This window comes from Plectropomus leopardus, chromosome 19 (genome assembly GCF_026936395.1).
Source record: "Plectropomus leopardus strain MGB_pleo_1.0 chromosome 19, ASM2693639v1, whole genome shotgun sequence".
NCBI classification, from domain to species: domain Eukaryota; kingdom Metazoa; phylum Chordata; class Actinopteri; order Perciformes; family Serranidae; genus Plectropomus; species Plectropomus leopardus.
The window spans coordinates 24,037,614-24,050,332 of record NC_142194.1 but is presented as its reverse complement, the minus strand read 5'-3'; the positions used below and the strand labels follow the sequence as shown (position 1 = coordinate 24,050,332).

Sequence of the window (12,719 nt, the reverse complement as noted above, 5' to 3'; positions counted from 1 at the left end):
TACTCACAACTGGTGGGTCATGGTCCAAAAATGGGTCACAGGTCCATTCTGAATGGGCCGAAAAGTGACTTATTAACATTTCAAGTTTGTGAAAAATACACTTCATTTTGAAGTGCAGTGACTTTCTGGCATAAAGCTTTTATTTTAAAGTGTCATTTGTGCTTATTCTTGTAATATGTTTTATTACTTTGTGTTTTAAGTGCACATGTTGTTTACAATTTGTGAAATATAATTAAATATGTGGTCATTTAATGTGTGAACCTTGAACTAATAACTACAGAGAAATCTGGACCACTTAGTTAGACCAGTTGTGCACCACTGACTTAGACTTTATCCAAAATTATCATAGCCAAAAACTTAATATGCAAGGAATAGAATGAAAAATTAAGCTTCTTATTAAAATTAATTACTGTAAAAGCATATTATGCCAACAAGGGGCTGTAAAATTGGAGCGACTCAGGCAATTTGTGTCAAAAATTCATAGTGCTCACGCTGAGTGGCTAAATTCATCAAAAATATATTTCAGAAAAGATCTGCTCCTCACTGAACTGGAAAGAAGCAAATGCACAACAGACAGACCCCTATGCTCTTCTCTGTCTGTCTTATTTCACTGGGATGTATCAGCACAGCGGCAGCACTGTCTCGGACATAATTGAAAAGCTGTAGATAATTGAGATAATGGCTGATTGAGATTGGATCTATATTTTCTGCTGTTCTCTTTCTCAAGGAAGCATGGACAATCTCTCATCATGTGGCTTTATCAACTCACTTATCGCTAATCACAATAAGGAATGGCAATTAATGTGTCAGCGTGATTTAAAAAAAATCAGTGTCATACAACTATGACAACTATTCATGAAGCTGCCTACATGCAAGAGGAGGAAGTTCTCTGAAAATGAATGTAATCCATTAACAACGCAAAAAGCTTCAAAATCAAGTCGACAATGAAAGATGTCAGTTTTCTCAGTGAGTGCTATCAAAGAATGAAGGGTACATATGAGGTGTATCTCAATATGGGGGAAAACTAAATTAACTTCTGTGGTGTATGGAAATTACACAATCATATGGCAAACTAAACACACAGGCTTATATCAAATATATACATATATTGTCAAAATAACAACAACACTAATGCCCTCTGCTTTGAAATTACACTTCATAAGGGGCTGAAACCTACTGATCAATTGGTTGGTTAATATAATCTTGTTCAAACAAATTCTCATTAGTTGGACAATTGCTGGTGTTATGTACAGTTGTATATCTCTGTTTAATAATGTTTGAGAATATTACTTTTGTGGGTTTCTATTGTGTATTTTTTAGTCTGAAAAGCTGAAAGTATGTAGTAAGATATGCAGATAGGAAAAATTAGATACTTCCCAAGCCTAAAAGGCAGTTTGCTCCTTGCATATCGCTTTGCTATATTTGTCAAAAATGATTTGTTAACACAAGCCAAATCAGCTTTAGATGGTTAAATAAAACATATGCCTGTTGTTTATGGCTTGTTGTTCTGTTGCCAAAAAAAGAACATCACTGTAATCTGAAATCAAACAAATGTACACTTTCTACCCCTCACTTTTATAATGTGTGCAGGTATTCAGCCATAATTCCCCTCTTCTATGAGCTTGCAATATGTGAAAGAGCTATGTAGTGAACTTTCATAGATTAAAAAAGCTTAGAGAGGTAGTATTATATATTTTAATAGGCATCACTGTGAGTTCACACCTCTGCGCCACTTTCGCTTTACTGCGGATTCCCTACTCTAAGACCCTTGATTCTTATCGGCCATGAACTGCTTCCCCCCTCAGGAAATCAAGAAATGTGATTCTAAGAGTCAGACAGTGGGGGTTAGGGGGTGGATTTTCTATCTCTACCATAATACCTTTTTTAGACACGATAAGGCCAGAAATTCCTTCCAGGGAACAATTATCTCAAAGTTTTATGAATTAATGTGGCATCTAGAAGTGGCAGGCTTTGTCTGTCTCCAGGAGAAGCTCACCTCTCCACAGAGAAATGTTCAAAAGCCCATCACACTGCAGCATACTCCTACCTGTACTGTGTGTGTGTGTGTGTGTGTGTGTGTGTGTGTGTGTGTGTGTGTGTGTGTGTGTGTGTGTGTGTGTGTGTGTGTGTGTGTTTGTGTTCACTTCAGAGGAAATTGTACTCACCCCAGCTGCAAAGCCTAAACTTCCATCCAAGATGCGCTTCTGTAAAGGGCATAGAAGAGGACAGATTGTTTGAGTCGGTCAAATCAATACCCTCAAACCCTTCAGTAAACCTCTTACTGTTGACATAACTGGTAAAAATGCAACATGCCCCATGGGCCAGAGGTTCAGAGATAACAAAAAAACTCAATCTACCAGCGAAACCCTTCTGTCAACAGAGGGGTTTCATGTGATGTACTGTAACATACACTCTTGTCGCTCTTGGAAACAGCAGCTGAATGGCTAAAAACATTTAAAGGCATGTTGTCTTGCTATCAATAACTTCTGGTTACTTTATGTGCTGTTTTCATTTAGAAACTGTGATTTAATAACTGATAAATCTGATCAAGTTTGTTTGGTTGTTTGTTTTTGTTTTTTTTTTAAAGACCAAAAGCATCTGAGATAAGCTTATGTTTAATCAGTCCATATTCTGGGTATTATGGGTATTTTTTCTGCTTCAAGTAATTTTTTTGTCTTTTGTTTTGAAGATGGACAGATCTACACTTTCTCCCACTGTACAAAAAGGAAGCCAAAGTATCCCTGATATGGCTGCTGCCATCTTGCGTTGATGACGTAATTTGAAGCCAGAGTCTGTGCAGTAGCAATCACCACAGTATAATGATCTCACCATCCAACCAATCACAAACATCCATCAACCCTCAAATTGTGCAAATTGAAACTGCAAATATAAAGTACACCTCAAGGAAATGCTTCAATTTTGAAAAAAAAAACCCCTCGGTTATTGCAAAAAAGTTTTTCAGCTCGAATGAGGTGGTATTTCATGTGATTCAAAAAAGCCATATTTTGAAAAAACTGCAACAGTAAGAATTTTTTGACTTATATATGTCACATGATAAAGGAACTGACTCCCTCATGCAGCAGGCGCTATAAGAGGTGTCATTGCCATCCTCTGTGAAATTTTGGACTATCACCTCCCAGAAATTCCTCATAAGTGGCTGCTTCCACGTATAAGGGGCTTGCCTTTTCCATTATCACTCGCATAACACGCCTAAATCACCTTGGATTCAAAATAATGACGGCTAGTGCTGCAATAGAAATAAACCTGCTAATATTTTGAACATCCATCGCCATGATTCTTGGAATGTTATTCACATGTCAATGTCAATACACATTGCTGAGTTTTGCACAAATCTGTAATTTAAACTCGTCTTTTGATCGCGAGCACACTGATTGACACTCATGTTGATCATAATGTCAAACACCCTTTTTCATATCATCAAATAACTACTTAAAACAAAACTTGTCTAAAAAAGCATGGTAAGAACTACCTAAACTGATAGAAACCATCTTTGGGAAAATTTGATTTGACATGTGCTTTGAGTTTTTAGTTTGGCCCATGTCTCATACACAAACATGAAGGGGCCCAGTTTATGACCTATACTGCAAATCAAAAAGTTAAATTGTCTATCTTTGTTATACAGTGCATGTTTCACACACATAACTACGACAATCAATAATAAGTTCAATGTAAAAGTTGTTTCAACACAATACTATCATAATCAGCTCGAGGAAAACACTGCCTCAAGAATACAGTCCTATCCTATCCAATCCTACCAAAACCCATGAGGTTACATTTAAGATATTGGATTACATCTACCCATCCAATCACTTCTTACATGAGAGATTCAATTGGGACAACAACTAGTGTGGATTATTTGAGAGGCTTTTGATCATATTTTTTTCTATTTGTGAACCTGTATAGGAATTTTGGCTTGTATTTCAGTGCTGGCCTCAATCTAAGGATATACTCCCACCCTCTAAATGTAATGTCGATTACAGCTGGAGAACTCACAAAGTGGAAAAACATGGATTTTCTGATAAAATATAGAACACTTTATTCACACGTAAATATTTGAAGGTTAATAATCCATAAATAAATGGAGGGCAAAATGAACTCAAGCTACTTGCAAAATCTCTTCAATAGATAATGGAGCTCTGAAACTGCTGCTGCTCTGCTAAGGTGCTGCTCTCTCTACGTGTGCTGCATACACATTATGTAGCATGACGAACATCCACATTAGAAGAAATAATTTGACATTTTGGGAAATTGGCTGATTTCTTGCTCACCAAGAGTGACATGAGAAGATGATGTCACTCTCATGTCTGATCATTAAATATGGCGTTACAAGCCAGGATAAAATAGTCCTAGCTGGAAATATAGTAGATAGTAGATTGGAAGATGTCCAAAGGTAAGAAAATTCCCCTACCGACACGTCTAGAGCTCACTGATCAACATGTTACACCACATTTGTTTAATCCATGCAAAAAAACTTGAACATGGTAAATTTGATTTTGTTTGTATAAATAAAATACAAAAAGAAATATTAATAGTTGTGGTTTAGAAGTTCTGGCACAAAAGCAGATTGTATTACAAGCTGTTTGGCAGCTTCATCTTATTCAGATGCTGCTGCTATCATCCTGACAAAAACTAGGAAATATGACAATGTTACTCCAGTTCTAAAATCCTTACACCTGCTACCTATCGCTCAGAGAATTGATTTTAAAATCTCACTGCTTGTGTATAAATCTATAAATGTATATATCTCTGACATGCTTGTGACATATGAAGCTTCTAGGACCGTCAGGACGTCTGGGGCTGGCTTACTGAGAGTCACAAGAGTTTATATTATCATTCAGCATAAAGCTGAAACTTCCTCCCAGATGATTTTAGGCAAGCCCAGACTCTTATCACTTTAAGGCAAAGCTAAAAACTTTCCTTTTTTACACTGTCTACTCCAACTACTGATGACTACAAAATTATTTTTAAAATGGATATTATAAAATTTTTAATTATCTTGTTTTTCTTTGCACCTCTTGTTTGCACTTTTGCTATTTAATAGTGATTTTTAATTTTAGATCTTTGAAATCATTTTATAATTAGTTTGACCTTTTATATATTATCTCTTTACTCTTTTATTTAAAATCTGTATGCTTCATTATTGTGCTATACAAATAAAGCTACCTTGCCTTACTTTTGTACAGGAACATTTTTAGCTGTTTCCCCCTGTTTGTATGTCTTTATGCTAAGCTTGGCTAACCACCTGCTGACTTCAGCTACCCTCTTACCAAACAAATAAGGGAGTGGTAACCTGCCATCTAATTCTTGCCAAGACAGTGGCTAAGTAAGTGCCAACTTCTCTTTAAAACCAATGTGTGAAGTGTTTACTGAAGCTTTGCACGTCTGTTGGATTTTGGTTTTGAACAATACCTGCCGGCTGGAGAAGACAAACACCAGAGCTGCTCCGGCAGCAGTCAGACCCCAGGTGAACAGAGTGCCCAGCAGGGCCTGGGTCACAGGGCTGTAGCCTTCCAGCATGGTGCCAGACCTAGACAAACAACACACACACATATACACTCAGGCTAATCCCACAGCACAGTCACATTGCTTCAGAAGATGTAGCAGATGTTTTCTTGTTCTTGCTTTTACAGAAACTTTGAGAAGTGGGAGAAAACAAACTGGGTGAATCGAAATCTTCTAGTCACCGTTGGGACATAACTGCAGCTTTCCAACACCTTTCACAAGTATCTAAAACTTTAAACCCTGAGCCAATTGGTACAATTTCTTTCAAAAACATGGGAATAAGTTATTCAGCAACTTAGCAAGAAATGTTCAACACATTGCAAAAAAAAAAAAAGATTCAAAAATTTTTTTTTTTTTAAAGCTAGGGAAAATGTGTCGCAAATCTTTTAAAGATAGATAATGACATAAAGGTCATAATTACATATTTCAAATTATATTATGGAATATTATATTTTTAAGGACTTTTTCCAAGTTTCCAACTATTGTTTGCCTGGTTTTGTTTTTTTTTTCCTTTTACTTTAATAACAACCTGAGCCTGTCAGTGACACAAAAAAGCACTTTTAGTGAACAAACATTGAGGTTTTAAACATGTTCCTAATAGTTACATTGCAGTCTGTTTTGCAGCTGCAGGCTGCAGCAGTCTCGCTCAGTACAGGCCCAACTTCAGTAACTGTTGTTTGCATTAGTCACTCAGGCACAAAAATGTGAGAAAATAGGATTCAGGTTGAAAAATACAAAAGCAAATAAGCAAATATTATCCCCATCCAGGAGTCAGTGCAATAAATGTGACTTGTAAACAAAAAAATAAACTTTTCAGAAGTTTGTATATTTGACTCCCAAGATCAGACAAAAATGAGAGAACAAACATCAGATCCCACAAATGAGCTAGTGGCTGACTCATCTTAAATGTGTGTCCTTAAGCCCTCACATTACTAGTCTGACACACACCCGCTGAACAAATGAGATTCAAATCCTGTTTGCTCAGGAGGTCTTTCATATCCTGGTATTTTCATTTGCATTTGTGGAGCGAAACCTGTGAAAGTTCATCCATCTTCTCTCAATTAAAAGATAATACAAGACACACTGCAAGACACACATTACAGTTAATGCAGTGTATGGTAGGTGCTGTGAATACAAAGAATGTCACCTGTGAAACACTTTTTTTAAAAAAAAAGTAACTATTTAATAATTCTTTAAGAGGTTTACAGCAGAGATGGGAATCACCAGAAGTCACATAACACAATATTATCACAATACTTAAGTCATGAAACAATATTATTTTATAATTTTGGATGTGTTAGGATATGCTGACACATATGAGCAATAAATTGCAATTATTACCTTTATCAACTGCAAATTGTCTTTTAAACTGTCAACACCCATTTTATTTTTTAAGTTTTCAGTTTGTTCATCTCACTTTGATCTTTTTGCAGAAAGCAGTATCTAGTGGACAGAAAAAGACATTGATGTTATGATAAATGGAATAATTGCAAGAATATTACCTGAAATTTAGTTTTAAAACAAAATGACAAACAAGAAATGACCTGGAAAAAAAGATGACATAATTTTTAAAATTCAATTATAATTAGCAATAAATCATTTTTTTCCTAGCTTTTCATCCCCTATACCAGGGGTCGGCAACCTTTACTATCAAAAGAGCCATTTCTGGCCCAAAACAAAAAAAAAATCTGTCTGGAGCCACAGGTAACACAACAGATATAGTCAAACTAGCCTATCAATATTATTAATGGGTCTACATGAGCATTCATCAATATGTTTGACCACTATTTATTATTTTTTGTTACATTAACTTTGCAGTGTTGGTGGTAAACATTAAAAGATCTATCCATGCACTGTTATTATTATCTCTATGCACCAATAACTTCTCCATTTTCCTCTGAGATTTCTCCTATCTTGGATTTGGAATCCATAGCTAGTCAGGCTTTTTTGATCCAGGACCGCCCACCATTTTTTAAATTTGGCAAAATTTAGCAGAAAAGGCACCAAGGCCACAGAAATATGATGCATTTTTTAGTTAATGAAATACATTTTCACATTCTGTGTACAGGCTACATATTTTTGCAATTGAAAAATTTAATGAAAACTTTTTAAAAATAATCGCAATTCATTTCCATATAATTTTTAGTCAGAGACACAGGAGCCACTTGAGAGGGGCTAAAGAGCCGCATGTGGCTCTAGAGCCTCAGGTTGCCTACCCCTGCCCTAGACATTTTCCCCTAGCTTTTTTTGAAAAATGTGAAGAAGGTAAGGAGCAACAAACGAAGAAATGGGCCAAAAAATAGCGAGAAATTAGAAAAAAAAAAGTACAAAAAATGTACCTGAAAGTTAGTAAAAAACGAAATAAATAAAATAAATAAATAGAAAGTGACTTGGAAAACATGATTTAAAAAATAAAATAATTCTGTAACACAATTTAAACATGTAATTATAATAATTATCCATAAATAGTTTCCCCCCTAGCTTTTTCTTTTTCCCCCTAGCTTTTTATTACAGTAATTCTATAAGCCCACTATTTTCATGCAATTTATGTAACATTTCTTACCAAGTTACTTAATTCCTTTTTCCCACGTTTTTGAAAGAAATTTCACCAATTTGCTAAGGGTTCAAAGGTTGAAATAGTTGCAAAGGGTATCTGAAAGCAGCACAAGAAAAGTGACGTCAATCCAGGTTCTTAAAGGGTTAAAGTGGCTTAAAATTGCAGCTTTTCACATTTGCATTCAATAAATAAACATTTGTGTTTTGCCTGCTGCAAATATTTACCAAAGCAAGCTGCAACTGCTTTCATGTATTTATTGAATGGCATCTTCATGAGAACATAAATTAAAGAAACATGTAATGGGAATATTTATCTCACTGTAGCAATGAAAGCTGTTTTCATAATGTATCGACTGCTGACAACTCCATATGGTAAAAATATGACTTACAAATATTGAGATTCATACCAGATAGGCGATATTAATTTTGAAAGAGAACATTGTTGCATTTTTTCTGTATGATTATGTGTTCCCATAGATAAACTGCATGTGTTATGATGAGTCTGTGGATTTAGAGTGCGGCGTTCAGCTTTCACCTGCATTTTTACATAAACATTGAAATGTTTGTTTTTTATTATCTGTTGCTGTGGAAGTGGGCATGAACTGAATTAATGTGGCGTCATTGACACTGTTGTGTGTGATAAACGTCGTCTCCGTGTTTATGAGTTGCAAACTTAAACAAGACTTCATGTGTACACTGAGAAACCGACGGGACCAAGCTGTGAATGAGAGCCAACCGGCTAACTTAAATGTTTGCGCGCCTTATATTACAAAATAACACGGTTATGTTTTACTCAAACTCTCCTCGCGAGGTAATGAAACAACATTCATTCATTCGGCTGAGTTACATTTTACCGTGAGTGCATGGTTTCGGTTATTTTTTTACATTAGTTTCAGGTTTACTCACTTGTTTCCAGTGGCACCTCGACTCCTCTGTATTTACTTCCTACTTCCCGGTCCACGTGTCTATGACAGTAAAAGCCCCGCCTCATCTCGCAGCTGATTGGTTTATTAATTTGACAGCAGAAACAGCTGTGGAGAGGAAATGAGACAGCTGAGGAAATGTAGTATTTTCCACATTTAACAAATACTGGGCATTTTTAAAGTGCAAACACTGTGTAATCAGGGTTTAAATCAAGTTTGTTAAAACACAAAATCGATTTTTTTTTTAAACCTGACAGGATTTCATGACAATAAGAGTGAGATTGCTAAAAGCTAAAAGTGTCCTTTTTACTCCACTGCATTAACACAAATACAACTTTACAAATTGAAAATCAAACAGCCTTCAGTCAGTTTATGAAATACGTTGCATTCTCGTAGAATAAACTACCCCAGAGTGCTGCATATAAAAGATTAAATTAGCTCTACCTGCCTTAACCAGCTATACATTTGTAAATTAGAAATACTTCCTTGACACACCGTAGAACTGTGTGTGATCAGCAGTGCCAAACCTAGCACATTCAGCACCGTGGGCAAGGTAAGGTACCCGCAAAAAAAAAAAAGGAAAAAACAAAAACTTTTACATTTGTTGTATACATGCAAACATGAATGAAGAAGCTAATGAAAAATCAAAAGCATGATACAACTTAATTGACAAACAATCTAAATTAAAACACAAGGTGTTTTGTGGCAAGTAGCAGACTGAACTGACAGGCACTGTGGCGACTACAGTAACAAGCACTTGAGCAACACTTCAACAGCGACTCAGCGATGTCACTCAGCACACTGTTGCTGTGTTGCTCATAGTTTGAACACAGCACTAACATTAGATCATTTTTCTTGTATTTTTTTTCCTTATGTTATTTTTTTCCCCTTTTTACCAAAGGGAGATTTTGCGTCCCATCTCCCACCACACTACCAGCCACCTATGTCACCTATAGGAAGATTTGCCATAGAACTGGGGCATTTTTTTGTACTTTTATACTTAAAGTACATGTTGTGCATATTAGGTGCTTTAACTGAAGCAACTGTTTAAATGTTGGTCTTGCAATAGACTACTAATGGGGACTTTTTAAAATGTAGTAGTACTAGTTTTGCTCCTCCACCACTGTTTTTTGGGTGCACATGTGTGTGCACGTGTGTGTGCACATGTGGACATTGCACTAGCTGGCCTCTGATAAGTACCAGATTCTGGGGATGTTGCTGGGGATTTTTTCTCTACCAAGTGGAAGTTTCCAGGATTGCTGCTCTCACTCACCTCTCAGCAGTAATTTATAGGCTTATTGATCTCTATTGACTAATTCAGCTCTCTCACTGACCACTAAATTTCCATCACCTCTTACTTGTATTTTATTTTATTTTATTTTTTTCTTTGCATAATCTTTGACTTTAAAGTTTCATGTAAAACACTGTATAAAAACATTGTAACACTAATGGTTAATGGCATAATCATCACAATTAACCATCCAAACACTGATAAATATCTGGTGTGAGTCTTGTATCACACCAGCAATATTAAGCAGATCAGAACATATCACCTAAAAGTTTCTTTTAATCTCCTAATCATGGCTTAAAATGCAGTAAATCTTATGTATCCATTGCATTATGATTCCTCAGAGGATAAGCTTTTCGTCAATGGATTTCTGTCCTTACAGGATTTGCATAATGGTGGCTCAAGAAAGAAGCCCCATTCTTTGATTGGGAGGACCTGACTGATGTTTACCGCTGATGTGTAAGACTCCTGCACTTTCATGCTAATACAACCTCAAAACACCTACCTTGGAAATATCCCAATTTCACATAACACTGTATATTTTTTGTCAGTTTTGCATCATAATAACAGAAATAGACTGCCACGGAAAATTTCAGCAAAAGTGTTACGCCTAGCCCTGTTGTTTTTACAGCATTAAAAAGTTATTGAGTATTTGTTTTCCATCAGGTATCTTGCTTTGAATTAAATGCAGAAATCACCAATCATCAGGAAACATGTGCCACCCCTGGATACAATAAATCCATCCGCTGATGCATTCAGATTATGCCTCATCCCATTCAATTGATGAAACGCAGATGTTACAGTGCAGTTGGGATTCCTGTGCTACCAACAATCCCTGAAATATTTTACATTTTTGTGTTGCAATTGCAGGAAGTCTGATTTGTATTACACTGGTGTGACTCTGGGTTCATAGTTGGTGTTGCTGGGAAACAAAGGGATAAAAATAAGCTGATACCCAGAAACAATACACAAGATATTAGGACATGAGGAGTTTCCAGTTTTCTTCTCTAGCAAATTCCTCTCACTTCCAAGTATGCTGAAAGCATTTGGTGCAGCATGCCATTCCATATGTGACATCTTTGACTGAAAATACCTTCTTATGGAACATTTTTTGTCAAAGCTACAATAACACAGTCTGATTCACATTAAGCTCGAATTGTTATATTGCATGCACACTGCAGATGATCCCTGTGTTTCATTTAGGGCTGTTTTTTTCCACATCACTACCATGGCTACATGGATGGCAATGTCACGTAGTTGTATGTCTTGTTGTTGCTTAACCTTTTTGGTCATGATTGAAAAATCTCAAAAACTATCAGATGGATTGCCATAAAATTTGATGAAGACATTCATGATCCCAAGAGAATGAATCCTACAGAAATTGGTGATCCCTTCATGTATCCTGTAGCACCATCATAAGTTCAGCATTAGTAGTTCAGACTGAAACATCTTCGGAAAAATTGTAGGGACTGCTATAAAATTTGCAAAAGAAAAGTAGTTCTTTGATGATAAATCCTAAATATTTCTGTGGAAGTTATTCTTATTGAGGGAGAAAGCTTACCAGCTCCAAGATGGACTTACATGTTGTTTTGTACATTCATGGTCCCCAGAGGATGTTGGTGATTCCTTCATGTATCCTGTAGTGCCATGAAGAGTTCAACATTAGAAAAACACATCTTAACAACTGCTGGATGGATGCCATGAACTTAACTACAGTTATTCAGGGTCCCTTGAGGATTAACCTTAAAGACTGCACTGGACCTCTGACTTTTCACAGACACAAGTAGTTACAAATGTTCACTTATATGAGGCTGTCATTTTTGTTATTTTTTTTATTGTCTTAATAAACTGTGGGCTCGATGGCAATGCATAAAATTTGGTATAGAATTTCAAAATCCCTTTAGGATGAAACTTGAGGACTTTGATCATCCTCTGAGTTTAACTCCATACCCACTAGCAGATCGAATTTCTTATTTTATACAGTGAAATAGCCTGCCACCCACCAGGTGATTGGGCTAAACATTTTATATAGACATCTACGTATGTTATTGTTCCCAGACGATGGATCCTTATAATGATTTCCTTTTAAAAAAAAAAAATAGCGCTGCCATGAAGTTTACAATTTTAATTTGGAATATTTTGCTAATTAGTGCCACCATCGGGTTAGAATTTCAAATCATTAAAAACTTTTATGACCAAGCGCAAAATCTAACAATGAAAAATTAAGATGGTGAACATGGTAAACATTATGCCTGCTAAACAGTATTATGTTACCATTGTCCCTGTGAGCATATCGGAATGCTGATGTTAACAATTACCCACAACACCACTAAACACACCATTACAGGGCTGCTGACATGGCTGCAGTATGGTTTACATTTTAGATTTAGGTGGGTATCTTGTCATCCTCATGTGATTTCTACAATAAT

At 36.0% G+C, this 12,719-nt stretch overlaps 1 protein-coding gene across 3 annotated transcripts in view; it reads right to left on the bottom strand.

The window, feature by feature from the left end:
• Window positions 1–9,109, bottom strand: part of slc39a11 (solute carrier family 39, member 11) — a 151,627-nt gene extending 142,518 nt beyond the window's left edge. For 2 of the 3 annotated variants that reach the window (XM_042508370.2, XM_042508371.2), the window contains exons 1-3: window positions 8,986–9,109; window positions 5,431–5,548; window positions 2,166–2,204 (exon numbers count right to left, since the gene is read on the bottom strand). In XM_042508370.2, the coding sequence (XP_042364304.2) occupies window positions 2,166–2,204; window positions 5,431–5,538 (147 nt within the window). In that variant the 5' untranslated portion in view covers window positions 5,539–5,548; window positions 8,986–9,109. Of the gene's footprint in view, window positions 1–2,165; window positions 2,205–5,430; window positions 5,549–8,086; window positions 8,180–8,985 lie in introns of those variants that run through there. The other variant, XM_088070244.1, reaches the window with a different exon arrangement.
• Between the last annotated feature and the right edge of the window lie 3,610 nt (window positions 9,110–12,719).